Source organism: Felis catus, chromosome A3 (assembly GCF_018350175.1).
Source record: "Felis catus isolate Fca126 chromosome A3, F.catus_Fca126_mat1.0, whole genome shotgun sequence".
NCBI classification, from domain to species: domain Eukaryota; kingdom Metazoa; phylum Chordata; class Mammalia; order Carnivora; family Felidae; genus Felis; species Felis catus.
Window position 1 is genome coordinate 85,485,515 of NC_058370.1, and position 14,007 is coordinate 85,499,521.

General features: G+C 37.2%; 1 protein-coding gene across 3 annotated transcripts in view; it reads right to left on the minus strand.

Annotated features, from left to right (window-relative positions):
• The window catches only part of PPP3R1 (protein phosphatase 3 regulatory subunit B, alpha), a 68,002-nt gene that overhangs the window by 36,252 nt on the left and 17,743 nt on the right, over positions 1-14,007 (minus strand). The window contains exon 1 of one of the 3 annotated variants that reach the window (XM_045054305.1): positions 8,418-8,438. The exons of the other annotated variants lie outside the window; for them this stretch is intronic. Within the exon in view, the coding sequence (XP_044910240.1) occupies positions 8,418-8,423 (6 nt within the window). The 5' untranslated portion in view covers positions 8,424-8,438. Of the gene's footprint in view, positions 1-8,417; positions 8,439-14,007 lie in introns of those variants that run through there. 3 annotated transcript variants of the gene reach the window in all.

A 14,007-nucleotide genomic window follows, 5' to 3' on the forward strand; every position in this document is an offset into this window, starting at 1 on the left:
TTCAGCTCAGGTCATGATCTCATGGTTTGTGAGTTCAAGCCCCGCATCAGGCTCTGCGTGGAAAGCTCAGAGTCTGGAATCTACTTCGGATTCTGTGTCTCCCTCTGCCCTACCCAGTTCATACTCTGTCTCTCTTTCGCTCTCAAAAATAAACATTAAGAAAATATTTAAGAAGAAATAGCAAACATTAATAAAACCTGACCATTAGTAATGAACAGAGATAGAGTTTTGCTTATTCTGCCCCTTACTTGATTTTAAGACTCTAATGATTCCTATCTTTTACTGCCTCACATACGTATTTCATACCTAAAATTTTATATATGCTTTAAAAAAAATCTCACTCTACCTTAAAGTATGTTTCTTGAAACATTCTCAAAAGAGTATAATGACACTTTGAATTGTCATTCTGAGTTGTGTTTTATGATAATGATTAATGTTATAATTGTCTTAGAAGTGAGGGCATGGGGCACCTGGCTGGCTCAGTCAGAGGAGCATGCAACTCTTGATCTAGGGGTTAAGAGTTCGAGCCCCACATTTGGTACAAGGATTAAATAAATCTTAGAAAAAAAAAAAGTGAGGGCAAAAGAGTTATATGGTAGTTTCAAGGACGACTCTGAAACCCAGTCCTTATTTCTCCCACCAACCTTCACAGCGTTATCACTTCTTTATAAATAATACCATCAATCCTCTATCCACATTATTTCCAGCTAGCCAACATCCACAAGACCCAAGGACCAGCCCAGCTAGAGCCCTTCAGTGCTTTTCCACCAATACTGAATGCCTCATCTATCTCCTAAACTTAAAATCTATATATCCAAAAGGTTACTTCTACCTCAACCTGAACAGTCTTGTGCCTGGTAAAAAAATCTTTCAAGTATCAAGGAAAATGCTTTCCCCAGATAACCAAAAACTGAAAGAATTAAGCTCCAATGCATGTGCAGTACAAGAAACATCATAAGAATATTCTTCAGGCATAAGAAAAATTGTACTAAATGGAAATCTGATTCTAGACCAGGAAATGAAGATCACTAAAAAGATAAATCTGTGGGGCGCCTGAGTGGCTCAGTCAGTTAAATGTCTGACTTCTGCTCGGGTCATGATCTCACAGTCTGTGGGTTCAAGCCTCACATGGGGCTCTGTGCTGACAGCTCGGAGCCTGGAGCCTACTTAGGATTCTGTGTCTCCCTCTCTCTCTCTCTGCCCCTCCCCTGCTCGCACTCTCTCTCAATAATACATAAACTTAAAAAAAAAAAAAAAAGGTATATTTGTATGTAAATATAAAAGACTTTTTTCTCATTTTTAAATATCTTTAAAATATAATTAACTTACTTAACACAAACATAGTAACAATGTATTGTGGGGTATATAACATGTACATAGAAGTAGAATGTGTGACAACAGCAGCACAAATATGAGAGAGAGGAATGATGTATGTTGTCAAGATCTTGCACTATGAGGGAAACATTACAATGTTATTTGAAAGTAGAGCATAATGTTAAAGATGTATATTATAGGGGCGCCCTAAGTGGCTCAGTTGGTTGGGCTGACCGTCTGACTCTTGATTTCAGCTCAGGTCATGATCTCACAGTTCATGAGTATGAGCCTGTGTAAGGCTCTGCACTGACAGCATGGAGCCTGCGTGGGCTTCTCGCTCTCCCTGTCTCATTGCCCCCGCCTCTCCTCTGCTCTCTCAAAATAAATAAACATTAAAAAAAAAATGTGTATTAAAAACCCTACAGCAACTGTTTTAATTAAAAAAAATTTTTTTTAATGTTTATTTTTGAGAGAGAGAAAGAGAGAGAGAGAGTGTGAGTGGGCAAGGGGCAGAGAGAGCAGGAGACACAGAATCTGAAGCAGGCTCCAGGCTCTGAGCTATCAACACAGAGCCCACACGGGGCTTAAACTCGTGAACCGCGAGATCATGACCTGTGCCGAAGTCAAATGCCAAACCGAATGAGTCACCCAGGAGCCCAGCAACTGTTTTTTAATAAAAAGATAAATACAACAGTATCATAAAGAATACTCAATCTAAAGGGAGGCAAATAGGATAAAAGAAACAAAAATCAAGTGTGGAGAAAACAAAGTACAATATCAGAATGGCAGATTTAAATCCAAACATTTTGAGAATGATACTATGTTAAGGGTAAACATTGTAGTAATTACAATTAAAGACACAACTGTACGCTATCTATAAGAAGCCTACCTTAAAAACAAGTTAGAGGTAGGTTAAAACTGAAAAGACAGAAAGATATACCACAGAAGTATTAATCGAAAGAAGCATACAGTGGCTAGTAACAATGGAAAATGCAGAATCCAGAACAAGTAATACATTATCAGGGATAGAGAGGGCTATATAATGTTAAAAGAGTGGATTCATTAGGAAGATGTAATGATACTAAGTCTATTGTGATTTATAATAAAAAAATGTATTTAGTTTTGTTTCTAGCATAGAGATTCTAAAACCCTCAGAATTTCTTAAGTGAGAACTATAAAGATGTCTTATGTTAAGGAGGGGACTGTGAGAGAGCACCTAAAGATAGGGACTGTCTGGTTGCCAGGAGAACCAATTATATGATTAGAAGGCTGTAATTTTAGCCCCACTACCCTCTGACCTTTGGGGAGGGGGGGGCTACAGGATGAATTAATCACCAAAGATCAATGATTTAATCAACTGTAGTTATGTAACTAAGCCATCATAAAAACCCAAAAGGACAGGGTTCAGAGAACTTCCAAGTTGGTGAACACGAAAAGATGCAGGGAGAGTGGAGCACCTGGAGAGGGCACACCCTTTCCTATGTATCTTGCCTCATGTGTCCCTTCCATTTGGCCATTCCTAAGTTATATCCTTATAATAAACTGTGATTTAGTAAATAAAGTGTTTCCCTGAGTCCTATGAGTCACTCTAGCAAATTAATCAAACCCAAAACGGGGGTCATTTTATCCTTCCAACTATACCAGGTTGGTCAGAACCCCAGGAGACAATCTAGATCTGTTAATTGGCATCTGAGGGAGAGAGACAGAGGCAGTCTTGCAGGACTGAGCCCTTCACCTGTAGAATCAAATGCTATGTCTAGGTAGACAGTGTCAGAATTGAATTGTAGGACATCTAACTAATGTCCAGAAATTGTGCGGATGTGTGGGGAACCTCCGAGCCTCCCATACTGTAATTAGGTCTACACACATACACACACACACACACACACACACACACACACACACACACACAGTTAACACAGCTTCAAAATAAATGAAAGCAAGTACTAATTAAAGAATGGAAAGGAAAACAGTCAATCATTTTGGAGATTTTAATATTTCTCTCACAGTAACTGAAAGAAAACAAATAGAACAAAAAAATAAAGTTATAGAAGATTTGAACACACACGATCAACCAACATGTCCTAAACCAGCAGAATATTCTTTTCTAATGAACATGGAACATTCACAAAGCCATTATTCTGAGCCTCAAAAAAAAGTATCAATAAATTGAAAGGCTTAAAATCATACAGAATATATTCTTCCATTATGATATAATTAAACTAGAAAGGTATTTGGGAATAATCAAATATTTGGAAACAAAGCACAATTCTAATAACCCAGGAGTCACAGAGGAAATGACAAAGAGAAATCAGAAAATGCTTTGGATAGAATGAAAACAGAACCCATCAGAACTTCTATGATATAGGTTAAGCAGTGTTTTGAGGAAAATGCCGTTACAAGAGAAAGTCCAAAACATAATGATCTGTTCCCAAAGTAAAAGGCTAGAAAAAGAAGAAGTTAAACCTAAAGAAAGAAAAAAAATGAGAAATTAATAAAATAGAAATGGGCAAAGAAAAATCGATAGACAAAAACTTTTTTGGAAAAGGTCAATAAGTAATCCCTCAGGCAAATCAATACAAATCCTACAGACATTAAAAGAAAAATAAAGGAATTTTCTAAACAATGCTATAAAAAAAAATTTTATAACTAAGATAAATGGACAAGTTTCTTGAAGGCCCATATGACAAAACTGGCTCAAGAGAAAAAAGAAATGCTGAACAGCTCTACAGCTCTTAAAATACACTGAATTTGAGTTTAAAAGTTTCTTACAAAGAAAACTACAGACCCGGATTGCTTCACTGCTCAGTTCAATCATATATTCCAAGTACAAAAACATGCCAACCCTACACAAATTCTTTCAAAAAGCAGAAGGAAGGAATAGTTCTTAAACTCATTTAATGAGGCTAGTGTTACCTTTGTACCAAAATCAGAGAATAACATTACATTATAAAAAAGAAAACCATACTCCCATACTTCTTCACTACAGTGGATACAAAAATCATTAACAATACCTGAGTAAATCCAGAAAAAAAATTTTTTAATATTAATTTTTGAGAGAGAGAGAGAGACAGAGACAGAGACAGAGCATGAGCGGGGGAAGGACAAAGACAGAGGGAGACACAGAATCCGAAGCAGGCTCCAGGCTCAGCTGTCAGCACAGAGCCTGACACAGGGGTCAAGCCCACGAACCATGAGATCATGACCTGAGCAGAAGTCAGAGGCTTAACTGAATGAGCCACTCAGGCGCCCCCAGAAAAAATTTTGAAGAGAATAAAATTCATGACCAACTGAGGAAAATCCCAGCAATGCAAGCTTCGTTTAACATTCAAAATCAATGTGATTCACTACACTAACAGACTAAAAAATAAAAACCACCACATGATCATCAACATATATAAACAAAAGCATGTGACACATTTCAACACCCATAAGAACCACAATCCAGCAAAGATCTTCGATCTATTAAGCCTATCTGCAAAAAGCCTAAGCTAACATACTTAATATGGTGAACGACTAAACGCCTTCTCCCTAAGATCAGGAACAAGATAAAGGTATCTGCACCAGTGCAATAAGGCAAGAGAGAAGAAATAAAAGGCATACAGATTGGAAAGAGAAAAGTAAACTTTTACTTGCAGATAACATGACTGTGTATGTACACAAATAATAAACTACAAAAGACTTTCAGAACTAATAAATGAATGAAACAAAGCCACACAATACAAGGTGTATACAAAAATCAAATGCATTTCCATACAGACCTAAGTAGCCAAACAATCTGAAAAAGAACAACGTTGAAGGAGTTACACTATCTGACTTAAAGAATTATTATAAAGCTGGAATCGTCAATAGAATGATATTGGTGTAAGACTAGATAAAAAGATAAATGGAACAGAATAAAATGGAGAACACACACACACATACACACACACACAAAGGTTAAGTTTTTGGCAAAAGTGTCCAGGTAATTCAGTGGGAAGAAATCCTTTGCAACAAATGATGCTAAAACAAATGGGTATCAATATTTTAAAAAGGAAAAGACAAAAGAGTAGATTTTTATTTTATTTTATTCTCTTCTACTCTATTTTATTTTAGAGAGAGAGGGCGAGTGGGGGAAGGACAGAGGGAGTGGAGTGGAAGAGAGTGAATCTTAAGCAGGCTCCATGCCCAGCACACAGCCAACATGGGGTGCTCGATCTCATGACTGTGAAATCATGACCTGACCAGAAATCAAGAATCAAATGCTTAACTGTGCAGGTGCCCGAGTAGACATTTTATAACAAAAGATACAGACACAGCAAATATGCACATCAAAATATGTTTCATATTAGACATCAGAGAAATGCAAAATTAAAACTACAATTACATACAATACTTGCAACTAGTATATATGTGCCTAAAATTTAAAAACTTGACATATAAAATGTTGCCGAAAATGTAGAACAAATGGTTATGTGCTATGCAGAATTCTAAGATGGCCCTCTGAAATTCCCAGCCCTAGGTATACAAACATCTTTTCTCAGTTATTCAAATACTAATCTAGGTATTGGCTCAAAGGGATTTTGTATATGTAATTAAGATTCCAAATTAGTTGACCATAAGATAAGACTCATAAGAGCCTTTTAAAAGCAAAAAGGGGAGGGGCGTCTGGGTGGCTCAGTCGGTTTGCGTCCAACTTCAGCTCAGGTCATGATCTCACAGCTCGTGAGTTCGAGCCCCGTGTCAGGCTCTGGGCTGACAGCTCGGAGCCTGGAGTCTGCTTCGGATTCTGTGTCTCCCTCTCTCTCTGCACCTAACCCACTCGCATTCTGTCTCTGTCTCTCTCAAAAATAAATAAACATTAAAAAAAATTTTTTTAAATAAAATAAAGTAAAAGCAAAAAGGGGAAGTCAGAGATTCAAACCATGAGAATTCAAGACTAGGGAGTGAGCCCCATGCCACTGAATGCAGGCAGCTTGTAAGGGCTAAGAGTAGCCTCTAGCGGACAGTAAACCAAGGAGCAGAGAGCTCAATCCTACAAGAGCAAGAAACTGAATTCTACCAACAACATAAATGACCTGACACCTGGATTTCAGCCTTGTGATTCCCTGAAGAGAGACCCCATGTTAAACTAGCATTACGGTTAAGTGCTGTTTTAAGCCACTAAATTTACGGTTATTTGTAACACAGCAATAGAATCAACACCCAGATGTATACAGTATATGTAGCTAAAAGTAAAAATGTTGACATGACAAGTGTTGGTAAAGATAGAGAACTGAAATTTTTATGCAGAATAACACATTTTGGAAAACAAATTGATGGATTCTTTAATAATTTTTTAAGTGTATTTATTTTTGAGAGAGAGAGCAAGCGGGAGAGGGGCAGAGAGAGGGAGGGAGAGGGGGGGGAGGGGGAGGGGGAGGGGGAGGGGGAGGGGGAGGGGGAGGGGGAGGGGGAGGGAGAGGGAGGGAGAGGGAGAGAGAATCCCAAATAGGCTCTGCCCTGTCAGCAGGGAGCCTGATGTGCGGCTCAAACTCACAAACTGTAAGATCATGACCTGAGTGGAAACCAAGAGTCGGACGCTTAGCCGACTGAGCCACCCAGGTACCCCTGACGGATTCTTAATAGTAAGTTTAACATAACATTCAGAAATAAAAACATGTCCACATAAAGATTTGTACACATATATCCACAGAAGCTCTGTTGTTAACAGTCCAAACAAGAAACAATCTAAATGTCCACCAACCATCAAATGGATAAACTGTGGTGTATCCAGACAATGGAGTACTACTGGGTAGTGAACAGGAAAAGACTACTGATACACACAACAAAATAAATCAATTTCAAAACCAGTAAGCTAAGTGAAAGAAGCCAGATACAAAACATTACATACTGCATGATTCCATTTATAAGTAATAGAAAAGGCAAACTATAGTTACCAAAAGTCAGGGGTTGCTAGGATTTAAGAGGGTATCAGGTAACATTTTAGAGTGACAAGAAATGTTCTACATCTTGATTGTGGAAGTGCTTACAAAACTATACATCTGTCAAGACATATTAACTGTATGCCTGAAATTGGTTAATTTTACTATATGTAAGTTATACCTCAATAAAACTGATCTCAAGTATAATGGAATTGCTTTATAACTCATAGATTCAAGTCTCTAGTTGAGAAATATAAACATCTCAGGGTGCCTGGGTGGCTCAGTTGGTTAAGCATCTGACTCTCGGTTTTAGCTCAGGTCATGATGTCACGGTTCCTGAGTTTAGCCCCACATCGGGCTCCTATACCCTGGCAGTGCAGGGCCTGGTTGAGATTCTCTCTCCTTCTCTCTCTGCCCCTCCTCCACTCACTCTCTTTCCCTCTCTCTCAAAATAACTTAAAAAATATATATATGTATATATATATGTAATATATATATATATCATCACTTTCTCTTAAAATAGTAATAGTTTCCTCTCATATAATTCAAGAACTCTATGGATTTTTGTTTATATAACATACTCATTTCAAGGCAGCAAATTAATATTTTTAGATTAATTTTCAATGAGAAACCAGAAGCTTATAGTAATTTTAATTCTAATATAGTCTAATTATAGTCTTTCTAATTCTTTCATCCTTTACTTACTCCCCTTCTTAGATCTTAAACTCCATGAAGGCAGCAATTGTTTTCATTATCCTTTGATATCCCTTGCCAAATTTAACACTGTCCTAAATTTATGCAAGGAAGTATTTTATAGGTGCATGTAAAAATCCAGATAGCCTTTAGGAACCTGGTTTAAGTGGCATGTTAAGCATCAACATATTAAAGAACATGTTTGGGGCACCTGGGTGGCTCAATCAGTTAAGCATCCAACTCTTGATTGTGGTTCAGGTCATTATCTCATGGTTCATGAGATCAAACCCTGAGCCACACATCGGACTCTGTGCTGACAGCATGAAGCCTGCTTGGGATTTTCTCTCTCTCTGCCCCTCTCCTGGTCACACACTCTTCTCTCTCTCTCAAAATAAACACAAAAAACAAACAAAACGAACGAACATAGTTAAAGGGTATATTATTCAATAAATTCTTAAACGTCCAGTTATTAAAGAACTTTAGATTTTTGCTTCCCTTGATACTCACCCTCATAAGTATCTACTAAGCACTTGGATGTCCAATAAGCAGGCAGTACTCTAATACTTAAGTAATATTTATAGTTCCCAAGAAGAGCCTATAACCAAATAAGACAATGTTGTCACCTCTTAAAGTCTACTAAAGATAAATGTCTACATATTGACAGCAGCCCTTTGAAAATAGTCTAAAATTTACAGTATGCATTCATAAAATTTATTTTTATTCTCTTACATCTAGACACTTCAAGATCAAAGTAACTCTAAACAAAATGAAATAAAAGAGATCCAAAAATACTTTCATTTCTTTGCCAGAAATATTCCTATTCCTGATTTAATGTGTATCAAAATTGATAACTACAATATGGTAAATTTGAAAAATACTAAATAAGAAAAAGTGAGAGTCCAAAAGTCTTCATCTGCTGAAAGACAAAGTTTGCCAACTTCCCACAGTTAATATAATTAAAGAAATCAGTTTCTAAAGTAAAATCACTAACCATCTTAATATTTGTTTGAGGACAGATTATTTCTTACTCTCAGAAGTATACAACAAGGGGTTCAAACTGTGGATAGATCAATTTGGGTGAAAGGAAGTGAAAAGATCATAGACTTCCAGGGACCAATCTCTTGTCTCTATCAGGCTGAGTTCACAAGTACCCCTTTCTCTAGACCTGACTTTTCCATTCAGGAAATAGGGAAGTTTGGGGGCACCTTGGTGGCTCAGTTGGTTAAGTGTTTGACTTTAGATCTTGGCTCAGGTCACGACAGTTTCGTGAGTTCAAGCCTCGCATCAGGCTCTGAGCTGACAGCGCAGAACCTGTTTGGGAATCAATATCTCTCTCTCTCTCTCTCTCTCTCTCTCTCTCTCTCTCTCTCTCTCTCTCTGTCACTCCCCCACCTCTGCGTGTGCACACACTCGCTCTCTAAATAAACTTAAAAGATAAAAATAAAGTTATTTTAAAAAGTTCAACTAGATGATTTCAAGGGATCCTCCTAGGTATATTGTTTTTTGACTACTAATGAAGATGCTAGACATACTTAAATATGGAAGAGAGAAGGAGAGGGAGGGAGATAGGGAGAGAGAAGGCAGACATGGAATGTCAAGAAACACCTTGAAGCATCCTGCTGGTCCAGAAGACAAAAGTTTCCCAAACAGAGTATGCTTAACTTTATATTATGTTCTTTTGTAAGCCAGTACAACAGACAGTATACGAAAAGGCAATAAATCTCAAAAACAGCAGATGCTGTTAGCAATACAAATCAAACATGACCTTAGTTATAGCAACAAATCTGGCAACAGGGATTTTGTAGATACTCTATAAAAATTAGTTATGATGCTATTGTATGACAGAAATGTTCGTTAATACAGTATACCACTGTTAAAGTGACCAGTTTTCCAACAGAAGTTAGTAACATCTGACCTTGTCAAACTATTTTAGGAGAAAAACAAAACCCTAAAATTTTCTAGCCTGATAAATACTCCAAAATTTTACTCTATAACTTCACCTAGTAAATGACTGAAGGTACATAATGTTAACTATTTTAAAGATCCTACTGCATATTGGGGCCTGAAATAGTGATACCTATTATTTTATTTTGCAGTTTAAAATTTACCTAATAGCTAACGTAACCAATCCTATTTTTCTCTTCTAAAATTAACCATGATTTCTGTATGTTTACCTCATATCCTACAAACTTGCTGAACTCATTAGTTCTAGTTTTTTGTTTGTAGATTTCCCAGAATTTCCTATGTAGACAATCATGTCATCTGCAAATAGGGAGATTTTCCTCCTTTCCAATCTGTATACCTTTATTTTTTTCTTCCCTTATTCCAGGTAGAGCTTTCATCACTACGTTGAAAGAGTGGTGAGAGCAGATATTTGCCTTGTTACTGATCTCATGGGAAAAGCATTCAGTCTTTGCCATTAAGTATAATGTTACCTATAGGTTTGATTTTTTTATTTTTTTTATTAAAATTTTTTTTCAACATTTATTTATTTTTGGGACAGAGAGAGACAGAGCATGAACGGGGGAGGGGCAGAGAGAGAGGGAGACACAGAATCGGAAACAGGCTCCAGGCTCTGAGCCATCAGCCCAGAGCCTGACGCGGGGCTCGAACTCCCGGACCACGAGATCCTGACCTGGCTGAAGTCGGACGCTTAACTGACTGCACCACCCAGGCACCCGATTTTTTTTTTTAATCTTATTTATTTTTGAGAGAGAGACAGAGTACGAGAAGGGGACAGGCAGAGAGAGAGGGAGACACAGAATCTGAAGAAGGCTCCAGGCTCTGAGCTGTCAGCACAGAGCCCAACACCGGGCTTGGACCCACAAACCGCAAGATCATGACCTGAGCCGAAGTCAGCCGCTTAACTGACTGAGCCACCCAGGCGCCCCCCTCCTACAGGTTTTTATAGATATTCCATAACCAACTGAGTTAGTTCCCCCATGTATGTATTTTTATTTTTTTTTAAAGAAACCATGAATGGGTCCTGAATTTTATTAAATGCCTTTTCCATCAAATTATGTGATCATGTGAGTTTTCTTTAGTTGTTCATACAGATTATTTATACTGAGTTTCAAATAGTGAACCAGTTGTGCATCCCTGCAGTGAGCTCATACTTGGTTATAGTATACAATTTTCTTTCCATTCTGCTTAACTCACTCTATTTGCTTACATTCTGTTAAAATTTTTACATATACATTAATATGGGAAAGTTGATAGTGTTTGTACTTTCGGGGGCAGGTATCAAGGTAATGGGGGCTACTCAAATCATCTATTTCATATTGGGTGAACGGTAGTGGTTTGTATTTTTAAAGGAACGGTCCATTACATCAAAGTTGTCAAATTTATATGTGAGTTGTCAATAGTATATCCATATGATCTTTGCCAGGTCTGAAGGGTCTATGGTGATACCCTCCACTTCATTCCTGATACTGAGAATTTGTTTCCTCTTTTATTCCTCCCCATCTTGTAGAGGTTTATCAATTTATTGATCTTTCTGAAGGCCCAACTCTTGATTTCATTCATTTGCTCTGTTTTTGTCTTCAATTTCACTGATTTCTGCTTTTATCTTTATTTCCCCCTTCTTTGCTTTGGGTAGATTTTGCTGTTTTTTATCTTTTTTCAGGTTCTTGAGATGGGAGTTCACGATTACTGAGACTTTTTTTCTTTTTTTCTGAAATGTGCATTTAGCACTGTTAAGTTTCCTCCTCAGCACTGCTTTAGCTACATCCCACAAATTTGTTCAATGGATTGTATTCTTACTGTGTTTTGTTTTTCATTACAGTTATTCTTCAGTGCATGACACATAGAAAATACTTAATAAATATTTTTGAATTATCACTGAAATATGCTTTTGTTGTAAATCTTTATTAGGTACATCCTTTTTTGTTATTTCTTTGGAAAATGTATTAAGTTCCAAACAACTGTCATATGAACTTTAAACACAGTCCGTTCACCAATTAATCATCTTTATGCCAACCCAAAATTTTTACAGGAGTGTATGTCCAAAAAGTTAAGAATGGTATCTTCCAGTGTTTAATACACTGTAAGCAATTAATAAAAGGAAGGATTTAAGAATAAGATTTCATTCCCAAAGGTGTAAGATACTTCTCAAGTAGCAACAGACACAACAAAAGCTTTATTAAAGCAGAGACCTCTCTGAAAGTCTAGGTTTGCAAAAACCCTGCTGGCTCTTTTCATCTGGTTTTACTTATAACAATAACATTATTTCCATCAAATTAAAACAATTCTTTATATAAAGTCCTAATATCTCAGACTAAGTTCAGATGCACTAACTTAAATTTTTAAATAACTACCTTGGTTCCGGGGCTCCTGCTAGGTGGCTCAGTCAGTTAGGCATTTGGTTTTGGCCCCAGGTCATGATCTCATGGTTCATGGGTTTGAGCCCTGCACTGAGCTCTGTGCTGACAGCAGGGAGCCTGCATGAGAGTCTCTCTCTCCCTCTCTCTCTGCCCCTCCCTGTTGTTCTCTCTCTCCCCCACCCCTCTCAAAATAAACTTAAAAGAAAAAACTACCTTAGTTCAAACAAAACATGCAAAACAATAAATGTTACTTTGTCAACTTCTCATGGGCTTTTTTTAAAGGCAAAAGCTGACAGATCTAGAAAGTAATCTTTACAAGTTAGCTTTGTAAATATAAATATGGATGGAAAAAAGAAAAGTTTACTGAATACAAAAAAAAAGAAATAACATTTATGTGCTGGGCACTCTTTTAGAGACTTTACATACATTTATCTCATTTATCCTCCAAACAATCTTCTTGGTAAATAGGGATGTCAAGGTTAAGCAACTTGCACAAGGTCACAAAACTGGTAGTGACAGAGACCAAATTTGAACTCACACTAACATAATTCCCATAGTATTCTCACCAATATATGATAAAGCTATATCCTCTCTATATTATATAAGAGAAGCTGTAAGTTACTGAAACCGTTTTCCTCTCATCTTGGAAAACTTAGGTTCAAGTGGCTAGTCACTGCCAACTTACACTGACAAAGCAATTTAAAATGTGTTGTTCATGTATCTAACATAGTCTCAATCACAAAAACGAGACAATAATAGGGTGTGAGATAGGTGGAGACAGCTGAGGAGAATAGTATAGCAATGGAAAATATAAAACACTTTATTACACAGAAACCATCCAACAACTTGGAACAATAATTTGGTATTATATTTTAATTTAAAAACATACATAATCCGAAAACAAAATAGGAAACAATGTATGCATAGCATTTTCAGTAATTATAATTAACAAAATAATCTCAGAACAGAAGAAATATAACCCCAGTAGTAGCACAGTTCTGGATGATGGTAAGAGACCAACTACCCTAACTAGTGTGAAAGTAAGCAGTTCAAAGTATAAGTTAGTAAAACGAAAGGTCAAGGAAGACTAAAGCAAGATGTGCATAAACAATTAAGGAATGGTGGATCCTAGAGGGAAAATGTGACACAGATACTAAATTGTGAATGAAAAACTGGAGTATCCAGGAAGATGTTAGATGGCAGCAACGAAAAGAGATAAAGGAAAACACAGTCAGATAGAAGGAAATGACTCTGCGTGAGAATTAAGAAGTAATAATCTATTAGGGGGTTGCCAAACTATGGTCCCAAGCATATCAGGCCTACCACCTCTAGGGGTTTGGTTTGGTTTTTTCAGTGATTATCTTTTTTTTTTTTTTTAATTGAAGCATCACTGACATATACTAGTTTCAGGTGTACAACATGATTTGGTATTTGTATATATTGTGAAATGATCACCATAGTAAGTCTAGTTAACATCAATCACCACAGTCACAAAATTTTTTTTCTTGTGATGAGAACTTTTTTTTTTTAATGTTTATCTGAGAGAGAGAGAGAGAAAGAGCGCACATGCACACACACAAGCAGAGGAGGGACAGAGAAAAAGCGAGAGTCCCAAGCAGGCTCCAGGCTGTCAGCACAGAGCCCAACATGGGACTCAATCCCACAAACTGTGAGATCATGACCCGAGCGGAAATCAAGAGTCAGACACTTAACCGACTGAGCAATCCAGGCACCTCTCTTGTGATGAGAACTTTTAAGATGTACTCTCGTAACAA